Source organism: Hippocampus zosterae, chromosome 4 (assembly GCF_025434085.1).
Source record: "Hippocampus zosterae strain Florida chromosome 4, ASM2543408v3, whole genome shotgun sequence".
Taxonomy (NCBI): Eukaryota; Metazoa; Chordata; class Actinopteri; order Syngnathiformes; family Syngnathidae; genus Hippocampus; species Hippocampus zosterae.
Window position 1 is genome coordinate 28,986,531 of NC_067454.1, and position 20,079 is coordinate 29,006,609.

At 45.2% G+C, this 20,079-nt stretch overlaps 1 protein-coding gene across 2 annotated transcripts in view; it reads left to right on the forward strand.

Annotated features, from left to right (window-relative positions):
* txlng (taxilin gamma) overlaps positions 1-20,079 on the forward strand; it is a 71,519-nt gene that overhangs the window by 41,924 nt on the left and 9,516 nt on the right. For both annotated transcript variants that reach the window (XM_052063968.1, XM_052063969.1), the window contains 2 exons: positions 1,364-1,456; positions 19,885-19,980. In XM_052063968.1, the coding sequence (XP_051919928.1) occupies positions 1,364-1,456; positions 19,885-19,980 (189 nt within the window). The remainder of the gene's footprint in view (positions 1-1,363; positions 1,457-19,884; positions 19,981-20,079) is intronic.

Consider the following 20,079-nt stretch of genomic DNA (forward strand, 5'->3'; position numbering starts at 1 on the left):
TCACTATTTAAAAATAAATAGTATTTTTTACTTCGGCAATCCTTGTACTCGTTTGATCATCTTGAACGTCAAAGTGGGCAAACCATGCAAACAGATATACATTCACTTTTCACGACAGTTTGCTTGGTAGGAAAACTGCTACGTGTACAGCAGGGGGGCCCTACATTGAGAATCTGAGTGACTACTGCATCCAGCTGATCAGTACAGATGGTGTAGCAGAAGGGAGAGAAGCCACCGGGCCTGAAGCCTTATTGATCTGAGGTTTCTGAAATAGTGTCTCACATCTTGTTTGTGAATGGTCAAGACAGAGGTGTTAGTCATATGTGTGATGAAGATTGTCAGTGGTGGGGCTGCATGGGTGTGGGATGTAAAAGTGTCCTTTTCAAATCTCCAGTGAAATATATTCGAATCGTAGAGTTTATAGCAGAATGCTGGTCTTGCAGCTTGACTGCATAGCTTCTCTGGGTGTTGTCAATTTCCTTCGCCATCTGGTTTCCTGTCTGCTTCTACAAGACTGTGTCCCCCTCCAATAGGCATCCTCCTTTGTTTTGAGAATTTGGTGCAGTTTGTCTTCACTCATGTAGTAGGTACTGTAAGTGGTGTAGGGTTGTCAAAATTGATTGAAAATGACACAAATTGTTTGCAGCGATGGCTGTTTGAAAGTGCTCTATAAATACTGTTGACTTTACTTGACAAAGAAAGACATTACGAGAGAGGGCGTAACAAGGCAACCATCCCCTAGGGCACAATCTTGGATTTTATGACAGAATATTGATGGTCTTTCGCGTCTTTTGGTGTTGCTGCACTTTGTGGCGCATGTTCTTTTCAAGACTGTGCCATACGATTGATTTACTCTAACCTGCTTTTGCAATCTCCCTGATGGGTTTCTTTTGACATTTCATCCAAATGTCTTGCTTCACTGATGTGATTCTTATAAGGGAAGAATCACATCAGTGATGTGATAATAATAGTTACCAGCCAACAGATCCCAAATGCAAATAGAACACTTCAAATGAACTCTACACTTTTTTTCTCTTTCTTGTAAATGGGATCATGAAGGAATCACACACGTGGCCATGAAATAAATGAGCAGCTCCATTACTTGTGATCCTTTAAAAAACGGGAGGCACATAACACACTGTTGTAATTCATCTGATAACAGATGTCAATACACTCAGTTCAAAAATATGCCGTTAAAGCATGTTTGTTTTATTTCAAATCCATTGTGGTGTTGTCTCGAGCCAAAAAGATCTGAATTGTGTTTATGTTGCATGATTAATGGCCATTATTTCTGCGTGTATATCAATAAAAGTAACTTAACTTGACGATCTAAATATTCTAAAACTCATCTCATGTGCCTTAGCTTTCCCTGTACATGGACAAGTTTGAGGAGTTTCAGAGCACTCTGGCCAAAAGCAACGACGTCTTCACCACTTTCAGACAAGAGATGGAGAAGGTAAGGGTTCCAAACTTCTATCACTAGTCAAATAACCACAACCACAAATGTGACACATTTTGTTATACTCTTGTCTTTCTGTTTTTAACTCGCGATCTGGGCAACTTGTTTTCCTGAGTGGCCAACAGTCAGCCACTGGTTTTGCAGTGATCAAAAATTTGAATTATTGTTGCACAATTTTACATCGTACATATTACAGACAATCAAGACACATTCGTTTTCACACTCCCATAAAATACATGTACGGGTTTTAAGCTAGTAAGACCCACACAGCTGCCATCAAGCCATATAAATACATATTATACAGTTTGTTATAAACATGTTTTATAGAAATAATTATAATATGGTATTTAAATAGGGAAGCTTGCAGTCTCTGATGCCAGAATGGACTTGAGCAATGTACAAAGGGCATCGAGTACAGTCGGTGAATGGGGGAAGGCATACTCTCAAACTATCGACCCTGTTTTCTTTATCCTTCCTCATATGTTCGCTTTCTGTGACTATCTCTTATTTTCATGAGTCAGTTTTGACCTCTGTTGTAAATCAGCCATAAAATACCCTAAATACAAGTATTCATAATCCAAATTGTTTCTTATTGATTGGGTACATTGTTCGACTTCCGATCCATGAAAGATCACTTAATATTTTTGTTGTGGCCTTTTGGCTTTTTTGTGACCGCTTACCCTCCCATCTATCCATTGTCCTACATTTTCATAATTTAAATAAAAAAAGTCAAATGAACCATATGAGAATAAAATACATAATAAAAGCTTGTTTTGTTACAGGATTATTAGTGAAGGGCATTAAAACGTATCTCTGTACCCTTTCATGCACTAATAGTAACCTGCCACCTGATTAGCTATACACTGTAATAACCACTGTTCCTGAAAGGGTTAAATGTTCAAAGTAAAAAATAAATAAATAAAAGCTACCGGATTTTCTGCAGTAAATTGCACACCTAAAAGCCTTCCATATTCTTCAAAGCTGACAGTGCACCTTAACATCCGATGCAGCTTGTATATGGTCATTTCGATAATATTTCATGGCTTGCTGTATATTTGACTATATCAAGACCCCAAAATGGCTCCTTGCAAGAGACATGCTTATAACACAGAGTTTAAACCAAAGGCAATCGGTTATGCCAGGGCTGGCCAACCAGTCAGAGACACCGACTCTGATAGTGGAGACTTTGACGAGACGGAGCTGGGCATGTTGGATGCCGAATTCGCTCAGTTGTTGAATTCGAACACAGAGGAAGAAGGATTCGAGGGATTACCCGATGATGAATGAACTAAAAAAGTTAGCTTTACATGCTTCTTTTGTGTGTTTATAGCTGAACAAGGCTAGGCATGGTGTGAATCTGGATATTAACGTTTAAACAATGTTGAGTTATTGTTCTTGCTTTGCACTATTCAGGGATGAGATTTTTCCGCTTTTTGGTGGAATTACGCATTTTTCCTGTCAAAATTGACCTTTTTTATATTGTTCCAAGTCCGTTGAGAACTTTTTATGGGGGTAGGTTCTGGTGTTATTTCTGGGCTGCCAGACTTACTTGTCTTTGGCAGACTCGGGACTCGTAATGTTTACAAATAAAGTTTGCAAGCATCCATTTTGAATACCGTTTTTTCTTGCGAAACGTTAGTTTGTCGTTACTTCGTATATGGGCTAAAACTAATGTCTTACATGTTGTGATTGGTCGCTCTATCGGCAAATGCAGAATCACAACCAATACGTGTTCGCCTTCCTATACTCCATTTCCGCTAATTCTGAATGGTTTTGCACGAGGGAAATGGCGTATTGAAATTACTTGTGTATGTAGTCTGTATTAAACAAATGCAGAATATTATCAAGACTCGTGACGAAGCTAACGTGCGTCCGATAGATGCGGATTTGAAAAAACAAGTTTCGATGGGACTAATTGGATAGAAAGCTGACGGTGTCCCCAGTAGGAACCAGTAAAGAGGAACCATTGTCTGCGCTTGAGTCGGATTCAGATTCAGAAAACGTAATTTATCCCCGTGGGGCAATTAGAGTTGTGCGAGAACAGCTTATTATAGAGACAGTCAGAGCAAAGGAAAAACATAGGATGAGAGGAGGGCTGTAGGCTTAGCTCTTGAGGTTTGCACAGGATTGCACATCAAGCAGTATTGCACAATAAGGACACAGTCAAGATAGTACTGCACAGTGAAAACAGTATTGCACGTCAAAAGTATTGCACTGTAAAACCGTATTGCACAATGGGGGGTGTGAGTCTGTGTGGTGGCGGGGCAGGGAGGGTCAGGGTTCCATGGAATGAGAGTTTAAGAGTTGAAGAGGAGAACAGCCTGGTGGATTTCCCCCTCGCTGTCCTGCAAGATGGGAACCGCAGCCTGCGGCCGGAAGGCAGCCATTCGAACGCGGGGAAGAGAGCATGTGAGGGGTCCTTCATGATCTGAGCAGCCAGACCACAGATCTGCTGCTCACACACTGCAGTCAGAGGGCGAGTGAGAAGTCAGATGATCTTGGAGCACACGCTACTGATGCTGTCCAGGCAGTTCTTCTCCTGCAAACTTCGGGGGTAAAACCGTCAGGCCATAGAGAACGAGCGGACGGACTCTATGAATGCCTGGCAGAAAGTCAGGAGGAGCTTCCTGCTGAATGAGAAGGAGTTCAGTTTCCTGAGCAGGTACATCCTCTGGTGGCATTGTTTCAGGATCACCTCAGTGTTGGAGGAGAACCTCAGTTTATTGTCCACGATGGTCCCTATGTACTTGTATTCGGATACAGTTTCCACTAGAGTCCCCTGGATGATGGCGGGGATTGTCGAGGCCAGCTCTCTCTGTTATCTGGAAAAGGTCACCAGCATGTCCTTGGTCTTTGCCGACGTTCAGTTCAGCCGGGAGGCGTCGCACCACTCTACGAACTGCTGCAGGGCGCAGCTATGGTGTTGCGTGGAGCCGGAGAGCAGAGACACTAGGATAGTCTCGTCAGCGAACTTCACCAGGTGGCTGTTGGGTTGTGAGGGCCTGCATTAATCCGTGTACAGGATGAAGAGCAGTGGCAAGAGCACGCGGCCCTGTTGGGAGCCTGTGGAGGCGGCGAGGTCAGACTAATTGTTGTTGATCCTGACTCTCTGTGTTCTGTGTGTGAGGAAGTCCAGGATCCAGAGGATGAGTTAGTTGTTCAGGGAGAAGTTCTGCTTGAGCCTCTGTGCCAGGATGTGAGGCTGCAGGGTGTTGAAGGCAGAAGAGAAGTCAGCAAACAGAAGCCTGGCCAGGGTGTTGGGGAATTCCAGATGTTTGTGGATGGTGTCGATGACGAAAGCTTTGGCATCATTGACACCTCTGCCTGCCTGGTATGCAAATTGGAGGTGGTCGAGGCGTGAGCTGGTCTTTGTGAGGATGTGCTCCTTGATGATCCTCTCCATGGCTTTCATCACGTGGGGAGGTGAGGGCCACAGGGCGGAGGTCGTTCAGGGTCTTGGGGTTATTGTTCTTGGGAATGGGGGTGATGGTGGCGTGTTTCCACAGTTTAGGGACAGTGGCGGTGTTCATAGAGGACTGGAATAAAAGATGGAAAACGCACCCGAGCTGGTCAGCGCAGTACTTGAGGACCCGTCCACTAACGTTGTCGGCTCCTGGTGCACTGTTGATCTTGGTCCTCCCTGAGGGGCCCTACAACGTTCTCTGTGCGGAATGTGATTGAAGAGTTGCCGGGCCGGAGGTGGGACCTGATGTTGGTGAGCTGTGTGGAGTTACCAATCTCAAACTTGGTGTAGAAGGAGTTGAGGTCGTTGGCGAGTGAGGCTGGGCTGCTCCTAGGGATGAGGATGGGGACAGTGCTGGTGGTGGTGTTCACAGTTGCCATTTTCTTCAGGCCCTACCAGGCTGCACGGAGGTGACCGCCATTAAGTTTCTCCTCCACCTTGCACTTGTATTGCAGCGTGGCGATCTTGATGGCTCTCTTGAGCTCCCTGTTGATCTCCTTTTTCTCCACATCGGTGCCCGAGAAGAAGATGCGCTTCTTCCTGTTGACGATCTCCTTCAGCTCCTTGGTTATCCAGGGTTTGTTGTTGGGGAAGATGGTGACGGTTTTGGAGGGGATGATGGTTTCCTCACAGATGTGGATGTATGAGGAGACTCTATCCACCTGGACATTGATGTCGTCGGAGGGGGAGAGAAGGTTGCACCAATCCGTGGACTCTCGGCACTCCTGGATGGCGGTGATGCTCTCCTGTGTCCACTGTTTGATGGTTTTGGTTACCTTCTCTACTCTCCTGATGGCCGGGCTGTAGGCAGGGAGGAACAGGATAGTGTGGTGATCAGCAGAGCCGAGAGGGGGGAGGATGGGGGGCTTGTATGCATCAGGGATTTAGCCGTAGCATTTGTCCAGTGTCTTCCCCTGGCGGGTGGTGCATGTGATGTACTGGTTGAAGCCTTTGAGGGATTTCTCTGGGTTGCAGTGGTTGAAATCTCCCATGACGAATTTGGGAGAGTCGAGGGGGGAAAGGTGCTCCAGTCTGTTGAGGGTGCTTCTTATGTGGTCGGTCGCCGTGGTGGGCTTGGCTCAGGGGTGGATGTAAACGATGATAAAGAAGAGTTGGGGCGTCTCTCTGGGCAGGTAGAAAGGACGGCAGGACAGCCAGGAGCTCGATGTCTCGGGTGCACAGTTTCTCCCTCATGTGGACAGTGGAGCACCAGCCAGTGTTGAAATAGAGGCACATGCCTCTGCCATGTTGTTTACCGGTGGCGTCTCCGTCACGGTCCAGCCCATGGGAGACCCGAATCCATCGATGTGCATGGCTCTGTCTGTGTCATGCCAGGTCTGTGTCACGCCAGAATGCAAGCGCGCCTATATTGGTCTTATTCCATAGCGAGCGGACATTAGCGAGAATGATCGCTGGTAATGCCTTTTTCATTCAGTTTTTTTTCTTCTGGTTCCTCACGGCCTCTGAGATGAGTTGCGCACCGCGGACGCACATCGCGTCGGGGAGCCTGACGAGGAGCGTGGGGACCGGCAATGAGACGTCTCTGAGAAGCAGCAGCTGTGCCCTCGAGTAGATGGTCATATTCGGCGTGAGTCTCAAGTTGTGGTGAACCGATATTAATGTGGAGGTGCAGTGTTGTTGTCGTTAGCACTGGCTTGGAGCGCTCGCCGTTGGCACCGGGCGAGCTGGAGACGCCAGCTGTAGCAATAGCTAGCTGTTAGCACCAGGGCTAACGAATGAATGAAAAAAGATAATCCAATCCGCAGCGACCCGGAACCGGATTTCGTGAAAAAGCTCTGTCGCTGGTAAAGCTCTACGTACAGTGTGTGACGATGTCATTCTATACGGAAAATGCATTCATAAAGAATTTATTTTGTGATTTCCTCGCTTGATTTTCTGTTTTGATGCATTATTTTCCATATTCATAGTTTCAAAGAAAGAATCGTTAATTTACGTTTTTCTGAGGCGGTCATGAATGCCTGTCGAGTCAAAGGAAGAAGAGAAGGCACAGAGATGGACGGACGTAACTGTACTTGTTGAGACTGTGAAAAACATTCATAAAGTGTGCGTTTAAAAAAAACACCACCACAACTCACCTTTTTTTGGAGCTGCAACAAAAACATATTTAATAAAGCAGTGAGACATTTCTATGTCTCTATGTTTCTGAGGTGGTATCCAGTTTCCCTTGCCCGGACGCGGGTCACCGGGGCCCCCCTCTGGAGCCAGGCCTGGAGGTGGGGCTCGTTGGCGAGCGCCTGGTGGCCGGGCCTACACCCATGGGGCCCGGCCGGGCTCAGCCCGAAGAGGCAACGTGGGTCCCCCTTCTCATGGTCTCACCACCCGTGGGAGGGGTCAAAGGGGTCGGGTGCAATGTGAGCTGGGCGGCAGCCAAAGGCGGGGACCCTGGCGGTCCGATCCTCGGCTACAGAAGCTAGCTCTTGGGACATGGAATGTCACCTCTCTGGCAGGGAAGGAACCCGAACTGGTGTGTGAGGCAGAAAAGTTCCGACTGGATATAGTCGGACTTGCCTCCACACACGGCCTAGGTTCTGGTACCAGTCTTCTCGAGAGGGGTTGAACTCTCTTTCACTCGTGAGTTGCTCACGGTGAGAGGCGCAGAGCAGGTGTGGGCATACTTATTGCCCCCCGGCTCAGTGCCTGTACATTGGGGTTCACACCGGTGGACGAGAGGGGTGCATCCCTCCGCCTGCGGGTGGGGGGACGGGTCCTGACTGTTGTTTGTGCATATGCACCAAACAGCAGCTCAGCATACCCACCCTTTTTGGAGTCCTTGGAGGGTGTGCTGGAGAGTACTCCTGCTGGGGACTCCCTTGTTCTACTGGGGGACTTCAATGCTCACGTGGGCAATGACAGTGATACCTGGAGGGGCGTGATTGGGAGGAACGGCCCCCCCGATCAGAACTCGAGTGGTGTTTTGTTATTGGACTTCTGTGCTCGTCACGGACTGTCCATAACGAACACCTTGTTCAAACATAAGGGTGTCCACGTGTGCACTTGGCACCAGGACACCCTAGGCCGTAGTTCGATGATCGACCTTGTGGTCGTGTCATCGGAAATTGCGGCCGCATGTTCTGGACACTCGGGTGAAGAGAGGGGCGGAGCTGTCAACTGATCACCACCTGGTGGTGAGTAGGCTCCGATGGTGGGGGAAGATGCCCGTCCGTCCTGGCAGACCCAAACGTATTGTGAGGGTTTGTTGGGAGCGTCTGGCGGAATCCCCTGTCAGAAGGAGTTTCAACTCCCACCTCCGACAGAGCTTTTCCCATGTTCCGGGGGAGACGGGGGACATTGAGTCCGAGTGGACCATGTTCCTTGCCTCTATTGTTGAGGCGGCCAATCTGAGTTGTGGCCGTAAGGTGGTTGGTGCCTGTCGTGGCGGCAACCCTCGTACTCGCTGGTGGACACCAGCAGTAAGGGATGCCGTCAAGCTGAAGAAGGAGTCCTATCGAGCCTTTATGGCTTGTGGGACCCCAGAGGCAGCTGACGGGTACCGACTGGCCAAGCGGAACGCAGCTTCGGTGGTCGCCGAGGCAAAAACCCGAGCATGGGAAGAGTTCGGTGAGGCCATGGAAGCCGACTTCCGGACGGCTTCGAGGAAATTCTGGTCCACCATCCGACGTCTCAGGAGGGGGAAGCAGTGCACCACGAACACTGTGTACAGTGGGGATGGGGCGCTGCTGACTTCGACTCGGGACGTTGTGAACCGGTGGGCAGAGTACTTCGAAGACCTCCTCAACTCCACCAACATGCCTTCCTTGGAGGAAGCAGAGCCTGGGGACTCTGAGGTGGGCTCTCCTATCTCTGTGGTTGAAGTCACCGATGTGGTTAAAAAGCTCCTCGGTGGCAAGGCCCCAGGGGTGGATGAGATCCGCCCAGAGTTCCTCAAGGTTCTGGATGTTGTGGGGCTGTCCTGGTTGACACGCCTCTGCAACATCGCGTGGTCAACGGGGAGAGTGCCTCTGGATTGGCAGACCGGGGTGGTAGTCCCTCTTTTTAAAAAGGGGGACCGGAGGGTGTGTTCCAACTACAGAGGGATCACACTCCTCAGCCTCCCTGGTAAGGTCTATTCAGGGGTGCTGGAGAGGAGGGTCCGTCAGGAAGTCGAGCCTCAGATTGAGGAGGAGCAGTGTGGTTTTCGTCCCGGCCGTGGAACAGTGGACCAGCTCTACACCCTTAGCAGGGTTCTCGAGGGTATGTGGGAATTCGCCCAACCAGTCTACATGTGTTTTGTGGACTTGGAGAAGGCGTTTGACCGTGTCCCTCGGGGAGTTCTGTGGGGGGTGCTTCGTGGGTATGGAGTACCGAACCCCCTGATACGGGCTGTTCGGTCACTATACCACCGATGTCAGAGTTTGGTCCGCATTGCCGGCAGTAAGTCGGAATCGTTTCCAGTGAGGGTAGGACTCCGCCAAGGCTGCCCTTTGTCACCGATTCTGTTCATAACCTTCATGGACAGAATCTCTAGGCGCAGCCGAAGCGTTGAGGAGGTCCGTTTTGGTGGCCTCAGTATTGCATCCCTGCTTTTTGCAGATGATGTGGTGCTGTTGGCTCCTTCAAACAGGGCTCTCCAACTCTCACTGGAGCGTTTCGCAGCCGAGTGTGAAGCGGTTGGGATGAAAATCAGCACCTCCAAATCTGAAACCATGGTCCTCAGTCGGAAAAGGGTGGAGTGCCCCCTCCAGGTCGGGGGGGAGATCTTGCCCCAAGTGGAGGAGTTTAAGTATCTTGGGGTCTTGTTCACGAGTGAGGGCAGGAGGGAGCGAGAGATCGACAGGCGGATCGGTGCAGCGTCTGCTGTGATGCGGACGTTGTATCGGTCTGTCGTGGTGAAGAAGGAGCTGAGCCAAAGGGCGAAGCTCTCAATTTACCGGTCGATATACGTTCCAACCCTCATCTATGGTCACGAGCTATGGGTCGTGACCGAAAGAACGAGATCCCGGATACAAGCGGCCGAAATGAGTTTTCTCCGCAGGGTGTCCGGGCTCTCCCTTAGAGATAAGGTGAGAAGCTCGGTCATCCGGGAGGGGCTCCGAGTAGAGCCGCTTCTCCTCCACATCGAGAGGAGCCAGATGAGGTGGCTTGGGCATCTGATTCGGATGCCTCCTGAACGCCTCCCTGGTGAGGTGTTCCGGGCATGTCCCACCGGGAGGAGACCCCGAGGAAGACCCAGGACACGCTGGAGAGACTATGTCACCCAGCTGGCCTGGGAACGCCTCGGGATCCCCCGGGGAGAGCTGGAAGAAGTAGCTAGGGAGAGGGAAGTCTGGGCTTCCCTGCTAAAGCTGTTGCCCCCGCGACCCGTGATAAGCGGTAGAAGATGGATGGATGGATGGATGGTGAAACATTTCACTGAACCAACAGCAAGTTATAACATTGTAAGCATGTCTCCAGAAAGGAGCCATCTTAGTGTCGACATATTACCGAAATGACCATAAACAAGGCACACTGGATTTTAAGGTGTGGTGTGGTCTTTTAAAAAAATTGAAGACTTTTCAGTGCACCTTATAATGCACAAAATATGGTGATAATAAATTCATTCAGTTTAGCAACATTAGCTCAGTGGCAGAATATATAAAACACATGAGTCTACAAAAGAAAAATGAATAAAACAAATTGTGACAGTATTTTGAGACACAGTTAAAACACTGCTCTTTCCTCATCTCCCACTGCAGTCACTGTGAAGCCAAGCACTGCATACGCTTCGTCATATTTCCTTGTCTTAGCTTTCGGGTGACTTTCTTTTGTCTCGTTATCTTTCTTTTCATCTTGTCACTTGAGGGTTTGTTTTCCTACACTTCATATCACATGCTCAGTGCAAAAAAAAAAAAACCCAAAAACAAATGACACCATCAGTCTAATAAGCACTCTCTGATAATGCGGGGGTCACTGCCAACTGCTGTCATGGATGTGCAATTCCCCTTTGGCAAGAAAGCATGTTCGCCAGAGTCACACCGCTCCTCCCTGGCATCACATCGCGCCCCACTATTTGAGAAGGACTACACTAGATTTTGGTACGATAAAAGGAATACAATGCAATACAGCTTTATTTATATTGAGCCTTCACAACCGCTACAGCTGTAATAAAGCCATGCGAACTCGTTACAAACACGGACATGAAACATAAATACAAATGGCATTACAAAACAATAAATGAAAGATAAAACTTCTGAAGACTCAACTCAACTGTATTTATAGAGCACTTTCAAACAGCCATTGCTGCATACAAAGTGCTGTACATGGAGCAATTAACATATACAACAAACAGAAAAGCAATAATTGAGTCAACAAAAGAAATTTCTTGTAATTATAAGCCATGAAAACAGCCAAAACATAAATACATAAAACCAATATCGTACTTGCAGTGACAATGTTTACACGATATTTGGTTTATTGTCAAAATAGTCGGCAAATTTCCATTTGAGACCAAGTGACCGTGACTTCGCTCCGACTTCATCAATATTGTATGTGTCAAAACCACATACAGCAAAGTTTCCCAATTACATCTCACTGAGAGCCAAAATCCATGGCTGGATTTATTTTAAACTAATGACCTCCCTCAGTCGTGAACAGCCCAGCACTTTGCATTGTCCAATTTCCATGACCAAAGGGCTGCCAATTGCTTGAACCACTTAGTTTACAGGATGGTAAAGAATGGTGAACAATCTACTTAGTACTCAACTACTTTGAAAAGGAAATGGTTTTGCTTTGCCTTTACCTAAACAGTATGTTATTATAGATCGAGAAACAGGAAAAGTTTTAGAACCTGTGTGTGTGTGTGTGTGTGTGTGTGTGTGTGTGTGTGTGTGTGTGTGTGCATGCGTGCGCGAGGAAGGGTATGATGATGTGGCTCTTTGCAGTAACTCAGTAAAAAAAATTGGCTCTTCATCTCTGACTGGTTGGCCACCACTGCACTACTGATTTACGGCCATCTCTCATCGTATCACAGATGTTTACAAATATTTACAATTGCCCGACTGAGCAGGCCAATCGGCCGTGTTATTACAAAAGTGTCTGGTTATCCCTTCACATTTTCTGTTGGGTAAAAATATTTATTTTAATAATTGATTAAGAATCAGCTTTATAAAATATAGTTAAAAAGGCCATCCCTTTATTCAAAAACTGGGCATTATTTCAATTTGACAATGCAGAAACTGCAAAAACAAATGTGCTGCCCGGCTTCTACTAAAGTATGTTTTGTAAATGGCACGATTTAACGTCTTCCAAGGGTCATGGAAATGGTTACTCAGAAAACTTGGATTTATTTACAAGAAAACTACTTGTATGGCCTTATATGCGGAACAAGTATATCACGAAAAGCACACACTTCTGTTGCTTCTCTCCTCCCACTTTCATTCCATGACAGATTATTTCCCCAGGTTATATTATCCATCCATCCATTTTCCGAACCGCTTAATCCTCACTAGGTTCGAGGGGGGTGCTGGAGCCTATCCCAGCCATCTACGGGCAGTAGGCGGGGGACACCCTGAACCGGTTGCCAGCCAATCGCAGGGTTATATTATTAAAAGATTATATTTTCGAACAAATCTAATGAACAATAATCACATTTCTGTTGAATTGACCAACCAAAATAAAATTAGGAGATGGGTCTCTCTTTTTTTTTTTTTTTTTGGAGTGCGCGGGGGGGGGTGTTTTGTATGACAGCATATGAGGGTCACATGCAACCACAATGTTTCGGTAAATACAGGAAAATGTATTATTATTATTATTATTATTAGACGCACAGCACCAGATATTTATCAAACTTTCCAATATTGCTCCATTCCCTCATCAATACCTTGAAATGGGCCAGCAGACATACACCACAATATGGTGTTTGTCTTAATTTACAGTCGGATGGAAAGTGTGGAAATATAATAATATAATATGGTCTTGTACTACAACGTACTGACCAAAGTGAGTATTTTTCATTTTATTAAAGACAACGCACTGACCAAAGTGAGTATTTTTCATTTTATTAAAGACCAAGTGTGAAGTAAAGTTGGCCAACCATGTTTTTGAGTAATATCAATGGCTGAACAATCATAAGAATATTTCCGTTTTTTTTTTTTTTTTGGTTTTGTTTTTTTTTAAAACGCAACCCTTCCAGATTCTTTTTCACCCTTCACAACGAAAATGCTTTTCTTCGGCAGTATTCGGAAATGACGTCACATTCGAGGGAAGTCCTTCCATTGAACAGCATTGTTGCATTGCTTGTTGGTAAGATGCCACTTCGGTGTGTGGCGATGTATTGTTCGCAATCGACAGGAAAGTTGTACTAGTGGACGAAGGATAGCAGGGCACTTAAATGGACATCTTTTATTCGCACGAAGCGAATGAATTTCGCTCCATCATCGACGAGCGTTCTCTCCCATCTCCATTTCAAAGATGACTGCTTTCTCAACTGGGGGTCTGCTTATGATCAAGGATTTGCAAAAAAGTAAGTGTGATTTTTGGATAGATGATGATGATTTTGTCAAAGCATAGCTGCCAACTCTTGTGAAATGAACAGTAGAAGGTAGCGACATTAGCCGAAAGCTATCTCGAGAAGCTAGCAACATTGAACAGAAGCTAGCGACATTAGTTTTCGGCTCAAGGCAAACGAGCTGATAATTTTGTCATTTTCATTCCTTTGGAATATGGCATAGCTGCCAACTCTTGTGGAATGAACAGTAGAAGGTAGCGACATTAGCCGAAAGCTAACTCGAGAAGCTTGCAACGTTGAACAGGAGAAGCTAGCGATAGCAACGTAAGTTTTTGGCTTGTGGAAAACCCCGATCAATGCTATTCATATCAGCGATGAGTAATAATGGCTTTCAGACAAATTGTTCTGGAAGTACAGTGATCCCTCGCTATTTCACGGTTCGTTTATTGCGGCTTCGGTGCATCGCAGATTTTTTCATTCATGTAAAAAATATTTATTTATTGATTTATTTATGGAGTCCGCAAAAATCGGTGTCTTAAGTGTTGTTTACTATGCCTGCTAGTGTGTGTACACTCTGCTCAGGCACGGAAGGTCCACGTCGGGCACAGTGTGTGTGCGTGCACGCATGGGCCACAGCGGATGAGTGTCCGTGTGTTGTTGAGAGACAGAGAGAGGAGGCTTATAAGAACAAAATCATGGCTCTTTAATCCTTAATTGTCTTAATTGACTAATCATAAACACGTCTGATGCACAAGCTGGATCGCAGGCCTGTGTGGGTGGGTGGGGGGCAGAGAGAGAGAGAGAGAGAGAGAGAGAGAGAGAGAGAGAGAGAGAGAGAGAGAGAGAGAGAGAGAGAGAGAGAGAGAGAGAGAGAGAGAGAGAGAGAGAGAGAGAGAGAGAGAGAGAGAGAGAGAGAGAGAGAGAGAGAGAGAGAGAGAGAGAGAGAGAGAGAGAGAGAGAGAGAGAGAGAGAGAGAGAGAGAGAGAGAGAGAGAGAGAGAGAGAGAGAGAGAGAGAGAGAGAGAGAGAGAGAGAGAGAGAGAGAGAGAGAGAGAGAGAGAGAGAGAGAGAGAGAGAGAGAGAGAGAGAGAGAGAGAGAGAGAGAGAGAGAGAGAGAGAGAGAGAGAGAGAGAGAGAGAGAGAGAGAGAGAGAGAGAGAGAGAGAGAGAGAGAGAGAGAGAACAAAAGCAGGTCTCCATCCTCAATTGTCTAAACAACCTTAATTGACGGTTCATAAACATGTCTACTACACTCGGTGGGATCGCTGGCGTGTGTGTGTGTGTGTGTGCATGCACGCACTCGAGCTTTGCTCAAGTGCAAAGGCCCACGTGGGGCATTTTTTAAAATATATATGTTAATTGGTCGCTACTTCGTGGATTTCCGTTTATCGTGGGTGGTTTTGGTCCCCATTAACCCCGATAAACGAGGAATTACTGTACATTTCAATAGGTTGGCAGCGCTGCTTTGTTGACGAATGAACATGACACGTCCTCTTGGAAAACTGTGCGACTAGCCCATAGGCAGTGAACTGCTTTGTAGATTATATGCGGCATAATTACATGCCAATTATTTTAGTCTCATGGAGCGTATTAAACTTATCCTTTAGAGTAACGTGACTGGGGGAAGCTATGGAATGGAACTGGAGGGCCTTAAAAAGATGCCATTAGGAGTTGGAAGGCTTCAATGTAAAAGTTCTCGTCACTGAAAGGCATCGCCAGGTGGGGAAATGGATCAGGGACAATTGGACTCAAGTCATCCATTATTGGCACCTTGTTAAAGGTGAGTGTATTTCAATGTTTATAAATACGCTAGTTTTTGGATTATGTCTAATGTATCATGCACGCCACTTTACATGTTTTCATATCATATTAAATATACAGGTATGTGCAAGAAACTGGACTCCTTGGCCAAAAAGAGCATGTCGATCCTGAAGGATTGGGTACAAAGTTTGAAGTGCCATTTGTACTGGTGTGCACTTTCCTCCCAGAAACCAGAGGAAAAGAAGCAGAAGTGGCTGGCATGTGTGGACCACCTGCAGAACGTGCATGATAGTTGTTTACATCCTCCAATTACTAGAGAATAAGCGTGGCTATTACCATTTTTTTAGCTGATGCCTGCTAGTTAACCCTAAAAAATAGAAATATTGTCATACCTTGTAAATTCATACTAATGTCAATGTCGCAGTGCTGGAACTCCTGACAAAGACCATGTTTGTCAACGATGTCATGAAGATGTCTCACCTCGGACAGACCAGTGGCGTGGAAGCTTTTCACAGTGTGGTGAATCACTTTGCCCCAAAGATGTACCACTTCTCGTCCAAAGGAATGAAAAGCAGGTGTGTTAACTTTTGTACAGTATTCCATCCATACAATTGTGTATTTTGAATCAAATTTTTTCATTAACAACGGAATTATTGATTGATGGGTATAGAATCAGTATCGTCTTTATTGGCCAAGTATGTAGAAGACACAAGGAATTTGTCTCCGGTATAACACGCTGCATTAGTGTCATCATAAACAAGGACATGACAAATAAGTATGGCAGGACATTTCCTAATGTAATTGAACCATAGTGCGGTGGTACCACCCAGTGACAACTGTGAGCAATACGCTTGTTCAATAAAATTGATGCCCACGGTGTCATCGCTCAGTATTTTACTTTTTTTTTTTCTTCAGGTGTACTTGTGGTAAATGCCAGCAAATGCCTACAGCAGTTGAATGTGTTTGCTGCCATGAAATTCAAGTTGTGACAGTACGTCGACAAGGAAAGGAACACTTCAATCAGGTGCTTGACTGCAGCACCGACCATCCTGGACTCAATGCTGTGTCCAGAGACCCATATGGATTACAGGTGGCATGGATGACCTACAAGCAGCGCTGATGCTGGAAGTTTCTTGGTCAGGACAACCGTGTTGTGCTCCCACCATGCGCCGCGTCTTTTATCAGGAAACATTTTCCACCACCAGGAGAAGAGGAGTCAGCTGTATTCAAGGGGTTTCGTGTTTCACAGAGAAATGTTCCAGAACTGTGATTTGGACTAGTTTTAGAGTGGTTAATGTGGACATGGTGTCTATCATAACAAAAGACTATAATAAAAATAAACAAATGAGGACAACTGAATACAGGGAATATAATGTATTTTATTTCCTGAGGAATCTAGTCTGGTGCTCGGCAATGGTCTGTTCAGTGCTGCTGTCAGAAATTGCGGGTCGACACACACATCACCAGTTCTGTACTTATTTTGAATGGCAGTCAGTTTTATCACCTCTGACAGGCAGTCATTCATATAGTCTACAAAATATATATATTGTGATGATAAATATTTGGACGACATATGGTTATACTCGGTATGTAATGCATCTGCCTGGAATTACTTTTTATTTCATAACTTACCATAAGTTGCATCCACCAGTATCTTTCTCAGAGAATACCCACCACTCTTATATTTGGGATAAACAATACAGTAGGAGTGTATTCCTTCTTTTGTCACTTTCTGTGGTCTGCCAGCATTTTTATTATAATGCTCCTGCGGAAGGCTGGTAAGGTGGGCCTTCGGCCCACAAAAGTGTTGTTGCTTGTTTCAACTTTTTGTTCATCTTCATTGCTTATCGCGAAAATAAAGAGATGTTTAGCTATACTAAATAACTAACAATTTTATTGAAATGCTTGTGGGTAGACAACATTTTTTCGCTAAGATGCCCGCGCGATCGTAGTGAGCCACTGACAGAGCGGCGCAGTGGCGGCGCGCAGCGGCACGGTGAAGTAGGCACGTTTTGAAAAGGGACAGACGGAAGGACAGACCGCGTGCGGGACGACGCACAATATATATATAGATAGCAGCAAGAATTATTCTGGAATAGAACATCCATCCATCATGGATGGATGAACCGCTTGATCCTCACTAGGGTCGCGGGGGGTGCTGGAGCCCTATCCCAGCCGTCTTCGGGCAGTAGGCGGGGGACACCCTGAATCGGTTGCCAGCCAATCACAGGGCACACAGAGACGAACAACCATCCACGCTCACACTCACACCTAGGGACAATTTAGAGTGTTCAATCAGCCTGCTATGCATGTTTTTCGAATGTGGGAGGAAACCGGAGCACCCGGAGAAAACCCACACAGGCCCGGGGAGAACATGCAAACTCCACACAGGGAGGCCGGAGCTGGAATCGAACCCGGTACCTCTGCACTGTGAAGCCGACGTGCTAACCACTGGACTACCGGGCCGCCCTTGGAGTAGAACAAAAATGCCTTATTTTTTTAAATAAATTGTCAAATTGTGATTAAATAACTTTTTATCTCATAGTTCTACATTTCAATATAGTCTACATTTCATGCACATCAGTTTTCTTTCAAAAGAGTCATGACAAAAATGTCTCAAGCACAAGTCAAAAAATGATTTGCGAAAAAGAATACTCAAGTACCTAGTAGGCAAACTGCTTGAACATGAAGTCTGTTTATTGTTTTAAACAATGTCATCAGATAGACAAAAAACATAAAATTATGTGCACATGCCTGCATCTTCAAATAATAAAAATAATACCAGCCTACAGTATATCTTTCCAATCTTGTGATCTCGATGGGTCTTGTCTCCAGTCCATGTCAGGTCGTCTGGGCACATTGTTTGCTTTCTGATTAGCGTCCGGCTCATATATGTAAGGTCCAACATGTAAAATTCCCCATCCCCTACTCCCCTTCTTCCTCCAACTCTTCAAAAACTTGGATATCCTCACTTGCGCTCGATCGATTGCTTGTTTTCGCTGTTTGAATCATTGTTTGAAAGGCTTTTCATCTCCGCCACATGGAGCTCTGCCATCGCTGTTCTCCATGTGACGTATCACTTCAGGGTTCCTCCCCTTTCATGCTGGAACTTCAGAAAATCGACTATTTTGTCAAATATAAAATATATAAATTATTTTTTCATGCTTTATTTGGTGGACAATGTTTAAGTACTTTCATTGTGACCCTATTTGGCATTTCATGAAATTACTTCACACTTGGCCTTTAAAATATGACCTCAATAAAAGCTCAAAAATTGGTCTGAATTTGAAAGAAAACTAAAAATGGTGGCCTTCCTGGTTTTGCATATGGTTTCAAGAGACCTTTTTTGTAGGTTTTGGGCTGTTACGTATCCCTCTAACATTTGGTCGTTTTTGCTGACATGTCCAACCAAGGACTTTTGCATGGAGCAAGGAAAATTTGCATGGAGCATTGTTGACCCATACTTTTTAAAAATCGCACAGTAACGATAGAAAATATTGATGATGACGCTTAACCAAATCTGTTTGCTAAGTTTTGCTGAGTTTTTGTGCACATTTCCTGGGCCTTTGAACTGTGTGTTACCGCAGCAACATTTGGCGTAAATGCACAAACTTCTTGTTGCAACATCATGGAGGCCGAAACACTCTTCCCAGCAAATATGGCTTTTGTCTGCTGGGAGAAAAACACCAAAGAATTAAACCTGTATTTCCTTTAGCCAGAAGATGGTGCTACCATTAAGTTTGTAATATCCGATGTTGGGGATGATCTTTAGGATTTTCTCACAAATTTTCAGTTGAATTCAACCAACGGCTCAGTGCAATATATTAAAAATGTAAATTTCTTGCCCGGTGTGTTGGTAAAAATCAGAATATTGTCATTGATAATTTAATCTGATGCAGTTACATTAATCATTTATATTTTATAGTACATAACCTGCTCACAATAATACATTTTAAATCAATTCCACTCACAGCTTCTTGTGCGACATCTGTCTATCAGATTGAAGCACACTGCGTTCGAACCATGTGTTGTCTACTTAAATGGTTTCAAACATTTGTTGTGTTAACAGAATACCTCATTTCCCCGTAGCAAATCTTGCATACCGGTTTGCTCATATAGTTTATTGTTGTCTTTGTGTTTTTAAAAACCCCAAACTTATGGAAATCTGCCTTCAAGCTGTTTGTTGCAGATATCGGTGCTTCCGCCATGTTGTTTTGATATGCTACTCTTGTGTAGTGACAATATCTCGCTTGACGAGAGAAGTCACATGAATGACTGATGAATGAGGTGGGGGGGATTAAAGGGATCAATTTATGGTTTTAGGAATTAAAATTGGGCTATGAAATGGAAAATCAATTTTGTTAGATTTATTTTCATATTTGTATTTTTTTAATCAGAGCCCTCTTTAAATTCATTTTTGTCGATAGATCTGTCCCAATGTGTCGCAGAAAGGGCAAGTTAACTTCTGTATGTGATTGATTGGGAAGCGTTGGGTGACTGTGGGTAGAGATGTGTTGTGCTGTGTGTTCTCGAATTTGTATGTCTGACCCCTCTAAAATGAGATGACTCATCTCAAGGGTAACTCCACAATAAAGATAAGATAAGATAAGATATCCTTTATTCGTCCCACACTGGGGAAATTTACAGCCTCCAGCAGCAAGAATATATGTAGAAAGGAGAAAGAGAAAAAAAAGGTTTAAATGGATGACATTTCAAATGTAGTGCAGAGTAAGGAAGGCCTAACACTTTTCACTTTTCAGATGACAAAGAAAATTAAGAAGCTGGAGAAAGAAACTACACAGTGGAGAACTAAATGGGAGAGCAACAACAGGACTTTGCTGCAGATGGCAGAGGAGGTATTTTTTTACATGTTTGTCATAATATTTTGTTGCATTTTAATGTCGAAATGAGTTTGACATTTGAATTTTTTGCACACATGCACACACACACACACA